Source organism: Sinohyriopsis cumingii, chromosome 3 (assembly GCF_028554795.1).
Source record: "Sinohyriopsis cumingii isolate HCF-2022 chromosome 3, ASM2855479v2, whole genome shotgun sequence".
Taxonomy (NCBI): Eukaryota; Metazoa; Mollusca; class Bivalvia; order Unionida; family Unionidae; genus Sinohyriopsis; species Sinohyriopsis cumingii.
The window spans coordinates 125,370,890-125,385,064 of NC_142963.1; the positions used below are offsets into that span (position 1 = coordinate 125,370,890).

General features: G+C 32.1%; 1 protein-coding gene across 7 annotated transcripts in view; it reads left to right on the forward strand.

Annotated features, from left to right (window-relative positions):
• LOC149803782 (uncharacterized) overlaps positions 1-14,063 on the forward strand; it is a 99,714-nt gene extending 85,651 nt beyond the window's left edge. For 6 of the 7 annotated variants that reach the window (XM_089953571.1, XM_089953575.1, XM_089953572.1 and 3 more), the window contains 2 exons: positions 3,434-3,480; positions 11,362-14,063. In XM_089953571.1, the coding sequence (XP_089809697.1) occupies positions 3,434-3,480; positions 11,362-11,423 (109 nt within the window). In that variant the 3' untranslated portion in view covers positions 11,424-14,063. Of the gene's footprint in view, positions 1-3,433; positions 3,481-4,733; positions 4,756-11,361 lie in introns of all 7 variants that reach the window. The other variant, XM_089953574.1, reaches the window with a different exon arrangement.
• Positions 14,064-14,175: the final 112 nt, after the last annotated feature.

Below are 14,175 nucleotides of genomic sequence, written 5' to 3' on the forward strand. Positions count from 1 at the left end.
CTATATGGAGTAGTCCATCAGCTAAAGAATTCCTTTGCCCTCAAGGTTTTGCTCAATGCAGCAGCAGATGTTTTAGTCCTGGTTGCTTTCTTAGGCTCCCATCACAATGATTATGTGGACTAAGTGGAGACTGAACATTGGACCAACTTTCACAATCTACACAGTGAGGTTACATCTCAAAGACTGGAAAACCACTCTGGACTCGCATCATGGATACCTCAGGAACCACAACCTCTGGCAAATATGATTGCTACTGATGTGAACACAGAGGACTGGGAGAGCTTGCTAGCATTTTATATTAATATGAATAGTTTGAAAAGAAGTCAGTGTTCTGAAAATAAATTGATAGTTTACTTGTCGTCAATCCCAATATCAAGGGGAGATCACTCTAACTGCAGCCTTGATGAGCAGATAACGTTTTAGTTAAATGTTTTGACCTGGGAAGGCTGGATTTATAAGGTAGTGGTAGTTCTCTTAAGGTATTAAGATGGGGTGAGTATTATTGAGGAAAATATTGTGTTGTTTTTAAATTGTTGCATAGATTTAACCTTGCTGAGACAGCAACTTCAAAAGATAATGAAAAAGTGAAGTACCTATCAAACTTTAGTAGCCAAATGAAAATTTTAGTGCTGTTTTCAAAATTTTAGGTTGCTAACCTCTAATAATTTACCTTGTACATTGAGAGTAGAAATCCACGGACTATGTATTTGTTTTTGCTCCACGTCATCATTTTTCTAAATCTGTACCATTTCTGAGGTTGATTGCACAGGTCATGTATTAGACTGGTCACTTTAAGTAAGTTTTAAGCCAAACTATTTACATGTAATGATGGCCACTTAATGCAGGAATTAACACTCTCTCAACTTAAAAGGGATTATGCTGCAAATTGTACTGCTGACACTTTTGTGCATGAAACTTGATATAGACCCGTAATTATAATGTTTTTAAATTGAAGCACTATAGAATAGAAAAGCTATTCAAGAAAATAATAATAAAAACAAAAGAAATGATCAAATCTAATATTTTATTTCAAATTTCACACACATGCACCTTATATGTTATGCCATAAAGGTTGTTACTGTTATTAGCTTCTCCCATTGTCTAATAGAGCAAATATGTTTTTTTAGACAAGTGATTCTTTTTTTGTGTACAACTTGGTCAGATTTGATCATGAATGCACTGAAGAAACATCCACTGAACAATTTGTCTTGCGTTGGACTTATAATTCAAAGGTTGAGGGTTAGATATCAGCCCAGATCAGTTGCCTTGGTGTGTCTTGGGGAAAGACATTTAGCTCCCATTTCCTTAGCATGGTATAGCTAATACTTCTGTTGTAAATGTGGTTCAAAACCAACCAACAACAGTTTACATACAGTACAAAGCAAGGCACAGATTGTTTATATGGCTTACTTTGTTTCTCAAGATGACATTTGGGCTGAAATAGTTTGGTGCTGCTTCTAGTAATGGTGGTTGCAGCTGTTTGCTCTATACATTTGCATGTTTAATGGAACAGGAAACCCAGCTTGTAAATATAAACCTTTTTCAGCCAACATCTTGCATTGTTTAATCATTCTGATTTGTGACTAGTAATCATAAAGGATTTAATTAACTGGTCATAAAACCAGTGACATGGAAGAAGCTTGCAGTTTAATACAAGTGTCCAAAAAACTTTTATCATAAACAAGATTATTGAACTCAAAGTCGCAAAAATTACCATGCATTAAAACATTATTTTTAAAAATAATTGAGCTTGTCCCAGCTTATATTTTGTGTCCTAACATATATAATAAATTCAGTATCTGTCATCCAATATGGCTGCAGGTATTTTTCTTCTTTGTTACCAGAAGCCATACATTGGTATGTATCACCACTCTTTCAACAGTAGCTTTGGTAGTATATGTATTAAGGATTTTGATAATGTTAGTTTGAAAGCATATACTCTGATTTGACTATTATTCATTAAGTATCAAGTTTTGTTGACTATTATTCATGTTGATTTGGTGGTTGGTGCAAATCACTAATTAAAAAGTCATTTTAGCAAAACCATGAAAATTGATACCCATAAAAATGTTCATGAGAAGATGCCATTTTTTGCATATTTTGTAAAGAAGTCAGTGCTCTTCAAAATGTTTCTTTGGTAATGCTTGTGTAAGCATTGTCAGACAGGTATTACTTTTCTAGCTGCAGAAACAGTGACATGTCAGTATATAGTCTTTTTGTTTCAAAGTTTCTACAGGAGGTGATTTATATCATTGCATGAATGCAGGTGAGACAAATAGATCCATCATATGCACTAGTGTGGAATAGAAAAATCTAAAAGTGAGAATTTTGGGACAGGAATGAGACTTTTCCAAGTTTCTGGCCACAAATTCTTATCCTGAAGATGGGATTTTCCTGTCCCACATCAGCACTTATGATGATGGATTATTTTCAATAATTTCTCACCAGGAAATAGTTTTTATGGAGTTAGCTTTAGAAACCAAGATAACTCTGTAACAATTTTTACAGAACAGAATCTTTATTTGGTGTGAAATCTCAGACCACAGGCAGGCAACATAAGAGCATTGTAATGCTTATATATATATATATATATATATATATATATATATATATATATATATATATATATATATATATATATATATCTTAGGTGGCAATGTGTGTAGAGAGTAGTTATTAAACATTTTACGATATTTGACAAAAAGGGATGTGCATTACTATCATAAGATGTAAAATAAAACATAAACAGTACATTATGAAGAATAATTTTTGAAAGGTATTACACATACATACACATATTCATGTATGTATACCTTGCACCTTCAGTCAATGAGGTGATCATTCGATAGAGCATACAGAGTATAGTGTACATTTTGTTGTAAACAAGGATTACTGTTTAAAGGCTGTCAGAATGTGTTTTTTCAGTACTACAGGTTGAAAACAAAATCGTGACATTATAAGCAAACAAACCATCTAAAATGTCAGTAAGTGCATACTTATGGAATAAGATTATCCTACAAGACTTTCTCACATATCTAGGAATGAGAGAAAATGAATTCTGTTGAACACTTGTTTAAGAAAAGAAAATAATACCAATGTTCTTATAACTATGTGCCATCTTATTCTACATAAGGTATGAAGAGTCTCATGGATTTAACTATGTGCCATCTTACTCTGTGTAAGGCATGAAGAGTCTCATGCATTTAACTATGTGCAATCTTATTCTATACAAGGTATTAAGAGTTTAATGCCTGTAACTATGTGCCATCTTATTCTATATAAGGTATTAAGAGTTTAATGTCTTTAACTATGTGCCATCTTATTCTATATAAGGTATTAAGAGTTTAATGTCTTTAACTATGTGCCATCTTATTCTATACAAGGTATGAAGAGTTTAATGCATTTAATTATGTGCAATCATATTCTATAAAAGGTATGAAGAGGAAGACAAAGATATTGCTGAGCTGCTTAAACAGAAAGGTGAGACTTTAATAAGAACAGTTTAGCTGTATGTACCAAAGTAACAAAAGTCCTTTGTAAAAATCTCAGTGTGCATGATATCTTGATTCAGTATATCTGGTATATACCTGTGTCATATACCCTCTGATAAGAGCCTCAGTTCAGAAACTAATAACTCTAAATGTTTTTCATTTCTTTTTTATCTAAATTAGTCATTCTTGAATGTGTATTTTTAAAAATCTTTATAACAAAATATTGCTTGGAGAAAATGTTACCTTAAGTAGGTATTTACAAGTTAATAATTTTATTTGGTTTTTACAGATAGTGTTTTAATTCAAGTATTCTTGGATTAATATGATGTTTTTCACATTATGGGCATGTAATTGCAAATGGTGCATTGGTTTGTTCATACAACATCTTTGTTACCCGGGATACTGACATTGACCTTTGTTTCCCTTTGATATTTTATCTTGTTCAAAATCTTCTTTTCCCAATCATGATGAATATATTTAATTTAATGATGTTGTAAAATTATCAGATTACTCTGTCAACTAATCTAGCGATGAATATTAAGTAAGGTTGATAAAAAAAAACTGTAAATCCATGGCATAAATTCATAAAACAAGTCTTTTCTTGTAAATGAATACTTTTTATTATGTGTAAATAAAGTAAGATACTGTAAAGCATTTATTTTTAGCACTGGAATTTGGTTACTTAATGATCTAAAGGAAAACTCAAAAAATAAAAACATTGTTTTATATTAATATCCTCCATGGATCAGCTATTGGAAATGCACATTGCTTGACAAAATTGCAAAATTTGACATGACACTATAGGGTGTGTCAAGTGCACTTGAAACTGTAGACAGCATTGGGGGAAAAGTAGGTAATATAGTATTCTGATTGGAAATTCTCCTCTTTCTTTCATTTAAGAGTAATATTAGCAGTAAAGAAAAATACACAAGCCAGCTTTTCAACACAGGTTATGGAACTAATCAGTTCCTGTCTTGTATGAAAATGCGTGCCTGAAGAGTTTCCATGAAATCACTATCTCAATCATACTTACCACACCATTAGCTCAATTTTGCTGTGACTAATTATATTTGAACCATTGGGAATAATTTAGTCAGAAATATTCCTACTCAATTCCAATGTTTTTGCCTGGTAATTCTGCAAACAAATAGATTCATACACATTGCTTTTTTTTAAATAAAAAAATTGGCAAGTATATTTAGGGGAAAGTGGTTTAATTTCTACATCTTTTCATTCATACAGAAATACCAAAGAATTGGACAGGGTAATAATTTCCTGATAATATTGCTTTAGCTAATGAGCTTCAATTTTTCTATTACAATTATAAGATTAGAGAACTATTCTCAGGGTTTTGGGAGTTTGAATTGATATCTATTACTTGAATGAAACTCACACATGCTTAATGGAACTGCTGAATTTTTTGCATGGAGGAATTTCATCCCTCAAAGCCTATGGCATGCTATCTACTCTCTGTTAGTGATTAAAAATCGTTGGTATAATAATACAGCTGTTGTGGCCTTCAACCTTAAAAAAACAATTGCCAGTCGAGATATATAAAGGGATACAAATTACATTTTAATCCTGAGAGGAATAGAGTAATTATCTCCCTTGATATAGTCTGACTGCTGCTGTGAAGCACTTAAAACAATACAGAATCATTTCAGAAAACAAAATGTTCATTGTAGACAATCGTTTATATATTTTTCTCAAAATATTGTATGGATGTTTCAGTCTATGGGATAAAGAGAATAAAAACCAGCATATTTGGTAAGATTAAAAGTATTTGGAAGGATATTGATATTTGCTGAGGGTCATAAAAAGGAAAAGGATTAAACATTTTAACTTATTTAGAAGAAATTTTTAAAAGCACCTGTTAGTGTCAGAAATGGATGTTTGTTGATGCCACTTCTTTCCAAGGGTCAGTACCAGATGAAGCTACTTGATACTAACTTGTATCGTTATGCTTTCTTACATCTTTATCATGCACATAATCTTATGCTTTAGAGGGAAAAGTGCATTATTATAACCAGAATCTTATGCATTTGCAAAATGTACAGTGGTCCACCTCTTGCATGGCCACCCCTTCTGCACGGGGAAAGTGGCCTTTTAAGATGGGTGGCGTTTCCAGAGGGGGACTCTATTTATGAGATGTATGTGTATGTATATGCATGTGGTAAGAAATCTAAATATAACTTAAAGCAGTTAATATCTTCATGTAAATATAGCATTAATTATCAGAATCTTAAAAATAGACTTATGTGCATTGGAAAACCATTCAAAACATTATTTATACCTTGGTACAACATTGTTTCATATTTAAAATAATTCCCTTTCCATTTACTCCATTTTCCCACTGCTACAGAATATTCTGCTTATCTGTTATGATGTTGTTTATTTGAGACTTTCCAACATAAAATGTATTGGCAAGTGAACTCTCCCCATTGTCGTCAAGTTGAATAACTTACTTTTCCTTCGGGAGTATTATTTCTCTGTTTAGGTGATGACATGTTAAAGTTTTGTAAGAATTTATTCCTGTTTTGCTAATTGTACAGTATTGCAATTTAATTATGCAGCTGAAACTTTTGTAGAGTAAACAGAATTCTTGTTTATCAAGGACGTGATACATGTACTGTCACATGATTTTACGGTCTTTGTTTGGTACCCTGTTTTATTCAAGGTTAATTTCTCTGTGTGTGATAATCCACAGAATCTATATTTAGCCTATGCTGACCATGTTATGATCTTGACAATTACATCTGGTCATAATCATAACCCCACCCTAAAAAAACACTGTGTGAAGCCCAAAATTCTATGAAAACATTGTTGACCACATTTCCCCTAAACGTCAATGCTCATAATACTAACCATAGTGGTACATGTACTGTTGCCAACACTGATTAATGAATACCTGATATCCAGAAACAGACATCAGTAAAGATAATTGGATTACTTACCTCATATTGGTTCAGAACACATTTTAATAATGTGGCTGCTTCTGAGGAGTAAATTTTACATTTCTGCACTAATGAGTTTTCGGCTGGTCATGTTAGAGGGGTGGCCTTTCTTGAGGGGTACTTTTGAACACAAACTTGTCTGTGCCAAGGGATTCTGGCCATAAATAGTGGGTGGCTGCTGGTCAAGGGGGCCATTCATGAGTGGGACAACTGTATATAGCTTTCTGTCAAAATCGACAGTATAAAAATTTGCAAGATTCTTTTTGAAATGTTAACACCATTATGATTTTATAATTCTTTACATCATGTTGTGCCACACAGAATATTAGGGCCCCTCTCAGCAAAGTCATCCAAGTCCTGTAATAATCATACTCATTCACCGTTTGTTTTGTCCAACAATAATTTCACTTCTGCTAGATACCTTTATTGGGAATTCTGATTTTAATCAATTTAGTGTCCATCTTTATGCTGAGAGAACCTAAAAAATTGAGATTTTCAGCCTTCTTTGTCATAATTTAGAGGAATTATGAGCCCTGGTTGTCTTTCTTGCATACTTTTGTTTCAGCAACATAACATTTCCATGGTTGGTTGGATTTCAACTTTATAACAGAGAGACCTTGATTTGTATTCAATTTCCATCATTCCACTGCTTCATTTATAGGAGTTGTATCCCCTGATTGTCCTCCTGACTTTAGTTTCCACAGTATAACTTACCAAGGTTTGTTGGATTAAACCAGTTTAAACATGTTACTTTATAATGTTGAAATCTTTTACAGAAGTTATACCCCTTGGTAGACATTGGCTTCTGCAGTGCATTACTTTACCAAAGATTGTCAAAGTTCAACCAGCTTTGGCATTAAGTTGTATAAGGATGCAAATGAATTTAATTTGCAATATTTCTTGATGTCATTTAGATGATTTATGGCACTTAATTGCCTCTCTCTCAAACTTTGCTTTTCTGCAGCACAACTTTACTTCGAAATGTTGTATTTCAACCAGCTATCATGCTGCTTTTATTGAGAGGACCTTAAATGAGATTAATTCCAGCATTCCAGACAACTGTTTTGAGGAGTTTTGGCCCCTGAATGTACTTGTATCTTTGGTTTCCCAACACAAGTCCCTCATTTTAAATCATTGCCAGGCAAATTGTAGTGTGAGCAGCACCCACCACAAATAACTAGTACTTTCTAAAATATTGTCACAGAAGTTTTTAAATATGTTAATTAACACTCTTGTTGATGCAGAGCTGGACATATATGTGGTAATAAAAAGGCAATTAAAAAATCATTATTATAGATATGCACTCTGCGAGACATGGGAGCCTTTTAAATTCTAGTCATTTGTGAAAAAGGCAACAATTTAAAGCTATAGGAATTACAGTGGCATTGAATTGCAAATATCCATGCTTTATGGTTATATATTTTCTGCATTCCCCATCCTAAAATAGATACAGAGGTCACAACCCAAAATGTTTCACATAATATAATGTGTATCAGTGCTATGATTGGGGGTTGGGGGTTGGTTTTGCCACAAAGTATTTAACAAAATGTTACTGTAATTTTAATTTTAATACATTATGCCTTTTTGACCTGCTCCTAGGAACATCAGGTTTGGGTGGGAGCCAGAAATAAAATCTCTCTCACATGGTTTCCATGTTAGCAAGTAACATACTAAGTTAGGTGATTAGGTGAAATTTCAACAGTCAGAAGGAAATATGGTAACATACAGATGGACAGACAGCTGGAGGGCATCATGATATTTCCAGTGCTTTTTAAGAATGCTTGGGGATGATGATAGCACATCTGTTTCTTAAATGAATTTCTCTTTTCTCTATTCTTTTTGACTACTATATTCTGTCACGTTGGATGATGATAGATTGCTTGCATGGACATTCAAGATTTTTCTAGTGTCCTTCACAGAAAATTTTATCACTCAGTATAAAATTAAAATATTGATATGTAAAGCAAAAGATGATCAATTTTTTTGACAGGGATTGGTGCCATTTTTCGCAGTTTGTATGTTCACAAAACAATTTCATGGTATTTGTCAGAGCTGTCCTATTTATTACAGTGAAATAAATCACAGTTTCTGAAGAAAAAAAAAGTGAAAAATTGTTCTGTCATTTTGGACACAGAGATTTATTTAATCTGAATGTTTCCCTTCTTAATGAGAACCATAGAGACTAATGTTTAGAAACTTTGAGTGTATGCTGAAATAGAGGAGCTTTGGAATGTTGAGTCTTATTACAGTGTTACCTCTAAACCTCTTGCATGCACAATTTTATATATATATATAATGCCATTTTTTGTGTTATTTTGACTCCTTAATGTCTAAATCAATTTTCAAGATCCATCAGGATACAAAGTTTTTTTTCAGTATAATTAAATGTCCAAGTACATCTATATGATCCGTCAGGATCAGTGGCTTTCATTTAATCAATGTTTTACTGTATAAAACTCTAGTCATAGACAGTTTGAATTATAGGGAAAATCTGGCTGTCTGACCTATTTTAATGCATTAATCCCCATTAAATCCTAAGTCAATGTACAATTACTTAGAATTGTATCCTATCAGATAATGAAGATAGAGGCCACAATTTAAGTTTATCAGATAATCAAGACAAAGGCCACACAGTTTAAGTATATCAGATAAACAAGACAGAGGCAGGCCACAGTTTAAGCATGTCAGATGAGAAGATGAAGGCCACAATTTAAGTATATCAGATAATCAAGACCGAGGCCATACTTTAAGTATATCAGATAATAAAAGACAGAGGGAGGCTATAATTTAAGTATATTAGATAATTAAGACGGAGGCCACAATTTAAGTATATCAGATAATTAAGACAGGCAGGCCATAATTTAAGTATATCAGATAATTAAGGCAGACAAGCCACAATTTAAGTATATCAGATAATCAAGACAGATGCCACAATTTAAGTATATCAGATAATTAAGACAGGCAGGCCACAGTTTAAGTATATCAGATAATCAAGACAGGCCACAATTTAAGTATATCAGATAATTAAGACAGAGGACATAATTTATGTATATCAGATAATTAAGACAGAGGCCACAATTTAAGTATATCAGATAATCAAGACGGGCAGGTCACAGTTTAAGTATATCAGACAATCAAGATAGAGGCCACAATTTAAGTATATCAGATAATTAAGACGGAGGACATAATTTATGTATATCAGATAATTAAGATAGAGGCCACAATTTAAGTATATCAGATAGTCATAGGCAGGCCACAATTTAAGTAAAACTGGGCTGTCATGTTGGCCCTGTCCAGTGGCTTTGAGATGAACTAAATTAACTCCCTTTCTCCTTTGTTTATGATGCATCTGCACGTCTCAATGGTGATAATTGGGATGTAAACATTTTTATTTTAGTCAACACTGATTGCTTCTGTATTTTTTTGTATTTACAAAATCTTTGCACCCTATATTAATATTGATATTATTTACAATAAATATTTATGCAAAATTCTACATTTTATAAGCAATATATACTTTTTTTGTACATAATTTTGTACAAAATCTATTCAAGATCCACTTTAAAAAAATCAAAATCTTGTAAATATCAACAACTGATTAAAAAATATCAAATTTGGAAATTGATCATAAAAGTACTTGAATATACAAATACTATTAAACTGTACTCTTTTAAACCCAGTCAACAGATTTTTGGAGAGAATGTGTCATTTAACATGGTTAATTTGTCTTGTTTCCATCACGGTACCTGGCAGACTTATTTTTTTTAATGATTGTAGGCATCTTGAATTAGATTCAGTTTGTGGACAACTGTTGTTCATTCTTTACATCACATTTGTTATTTCTGTAATACTAGTATACACACTTGAGTTCTCTCTCTGACACAAACACAACAGTCAGGTCAACTTTAATACACCGGCTATAGAGCTGGGTACCACAAAAAATTTGGTATACTACAGTATTAACATACCATAATATATACCATGGTATACAGCAGTTATATTAGGGACCAACAGTTTAATGTTCTGGTGCAGGGGAATGAGATTTCATAAGTTTGGAAAAATATCTTGCTCCAATTTATATCAATATAACACGATATATTAAAAAAAAATATTTATCTTGTGATAAAAGAAAATAAAATAGCTCAGAAGAAAATCACAGCCCGTTCCCCTCAAAATTAAATGGTCAGTACCTAACAGTAGAAGAATTTGCTTTGTGTATGTTAATTGCTGCTCAAGTTGTATTCTAAAATCTAACTAAAGTGGAATGATTAAGCTCACACTGTAGCTGACACCCAGTCAATGGCATCATGCTGACATTTGAGTACGTGTTGATAAAAACAGGAAGTGTTGACACTGATGTTTGCTATCTACATTATTGATATAACATGCAAGAAAACAGAGATACCATTACTCGGGCAAGATCTTTAACAGAGAGGGTCAATAAACATGTTTACTCGACAAACAAAAATATATTTAATGAACTTTAAAAAAAAAAGAAATTACATAAAATTCAAACAAAAAACAACTGCTGTCCTGAATATCTTAGCATGATTCACCGTCTTACAAAGGAGTTCAGGTGCTGAACACATTGACATATGCTAGTAAAAAACTAAAACATGACATTTTTTAAAATCCAAAACAGTTCCAATATGCCCAAATATCTTGTACAACATCCCATTTGGCATATGTGATATGTATCAAATAAATGATTAAAGGATCATTAATATAATTATATTTTTATAATATTCAAACTTTACTTGTGACCAATACGGCTATTTTGTAAAAAGAAAATTGAATTATTTTGTCATGAAAAATGAAAACATGCTCTTAATATCAATAACTAATCTGATTTGGAGTGTCTTTCTCATCACTTATTTGAAATGTGAAAATAAATGTTACTATTTTCTTATGAACAGGTTTTTCCAGAAATAATTGGAATAAGAAACAAGCAAACAAACTTCCTCTGAAAAATAGATGAAAGAAAAAAGTGATCCAGGAAAGAAACTGATGAGTAAGCTGGAGGGAATTTATGGAAGAGAAAAAAATGTTGGTCCCAAAAAAACAGATGAATCTGGATTTTTTGTACAAATTATGAAGAGTTTCAAGGGATAATTTTGTGTCTATTCTTTAGCTCACCTCTATAGAGTTGAGGATAGCACATGCACTGCAGCCAGTTTCAGTATTAGGATGTGCACATATGAAAGCATTTTAAAAATGTACAGCCTTACTGCGCCTCAACCATTCTTTCTTCCATGGCCCTTGGCAACAGTTTAGAGTGGGCTTCGTAGCACTTACCTCCATGGCACTGGGCTAACTTTGTACACTCACTGACATTATTTGTACATGATAGGTTAGGCCTTGCGTTTAGCTAATGACCACACAGGTTTTTAGTTTTTCATAATCTGCCATTACCAAGCTTATAGGTACCTTATATTTGGGTCAGGGAAGAAATCGACCAACATCTGGTTCTAATTTCCATAAAGTAACTTGACTTCTATACCAGATATCTTTACCAAATATTGCAAATGAATTGCATTTAAGATAGACACCTACTGAATTAGGGGTCAGTGGGCAAGGTCAGAATGACTCAAAGAAGACAAATGGTTTCTGCTTATTATCACGAGTTCTTTATCACCTACTTTGACCAAACTGTGTTTATGACTTGCATTTTAAACAAGGAAGACACCTATTTATTTTGAGGTAAAAGGGTCAAAGTTCAACGTCACCTGGATTAAAAGAAGGCAAAATGGTTCCATGGAACTACTTAATTTTGTATTACATGCCTCAGCTAAACTTTCATATCAGTTGGATTTGAAACAAGGAAGAGACATCTGTTGAGTTTTGTTTAAAAAGGTGAAAGGTCAGGGTCAGAGAGACTCTAAGAAGGAAATCAGTTCGTAATCCTAGATGCAATACCCATGAATATTCTTATTTGCTGTATCACATACCTGATCACTATTTGGACAAAGCATCCAAGTTGGGTGTGGTGTATGCATCTAAACCTGGTAAGAGATGAAAAGGTTTGCAGAAATGGAATATGGTTTTGTCATTCATCATCTAATCCAAAGAAAACGTGCTGGTACACTTTATTCTTTTGTAGGTGTCACCATTTTTCTCATATAAACATTTTTAATGTTAAATCAACATTAATTTGAAACCTTATATAACTCTCTAATTTCTGTCTTGCCTGCATAAGTATGGAGAGATATAATAGTGACTTGTCTGGCATCATCAACATCATTTTGCATTTAAGTTTTGAAAGTTAGAAATTGATTATGCTGACAAGTATATATACATTGGGTTCTTCAGAACTCATTTTAATAACATGTTTAAATTGTACAATATTTTATTAGATATATGCATTATTTCTTTTACTGTTTGTTCTATACTTGAAATATCTATATCTATATATATATATATATTGCATATCCTTGTAGATCTGACTTGTTGGTATTGGAATATTATTAACCATAATAATGTGTGATTTCATGTGGGATTCACCATACAGTTTGAAGCAGTCAAAGATATTATTAATTTTCATACTATAAAGGTTTTATAATATTATATTCATTATTACATGAGTTTGTATGATATATGATGATATATAGCTATAGTTTCAATATTTGGAACATTTAGCACTTATCTCGTATTGAGAGATTGACACATGAACCATGGCAGTACTACCCTAGTTTAAATTTATTCATGTTATATTAGGTGATCTGTTTACTAATGAATCTCTTTAATGCATCTGAAGTGACTTTAAATACAAGTGAAATGAACTCTTGTACATGTGATGAACAGTCATACATAGCATATGAGCTTGTCTAAATGTTAAGGTGAAATTCTCAAAATTCTGCCTTAAATTTTGTTCCATAGACTTGTTTTTTATATACATTTTTTATTTTTTTGCTGCTTTCACTATGTTAGAAGTATGAAGTCACACATGGCTATAGCTACTAATAAGTGCCTTTAATTAATCTAAATAACATTAGAAGTACAATGCTCATATTGCAATCTAGCATTTTTTTTACATCTGTGGTTTAAATAAACCTAAAAACAATGTTTAATTCAGACTTCTTTCATAAAATGCTAAGAAGTACATGCTTTTTAAAACATTTTACTTGGCTTTTACATAAATACTTACTGTTTATACCATAACTCTAACACTGAGAAGAATATGCTTTGTTCCAAATAAACTACTCATAAAATTATCAGTTAGATAAGAATGAATTACATACATTAACAATAAGTGATATTGAAATCATGCTAATGATTGTACAAATGGTTGTTGTAATTATCATTCTGAAATCAAATATTATCACTTTTCAAAACAAATGTAATAAGACATTTCAATTGATTTCCAGTAAACATGGAGACCTTTAAAACCTAGCCAAGTACCTTTCAAATCTGTCTCGTGTATCTTGTAGAGTCAGCATTCCAGATTCTTGTTGTAATTTTATATGTACTTTTCTTGTTGTAATTTTATATGTACCTTTCTTGTTGTTGTTATCATGTTTTCGAATCTTATACATATCAACAAATCATGTTGTAATTCCAATAGTTCTGCTAAAATAAATTGTTACTGCTTTGAATTAATTTATTAAAAAAAAAAGAAATATTTACTTGTTTGTTGTTTAAAGTCTCTGCTTTATTCCTAGACATGTATACATTAAAATATTATATAGTATGATATTTGAGTTGAGGTTGATGTTTGATTTTGCCAACAGATC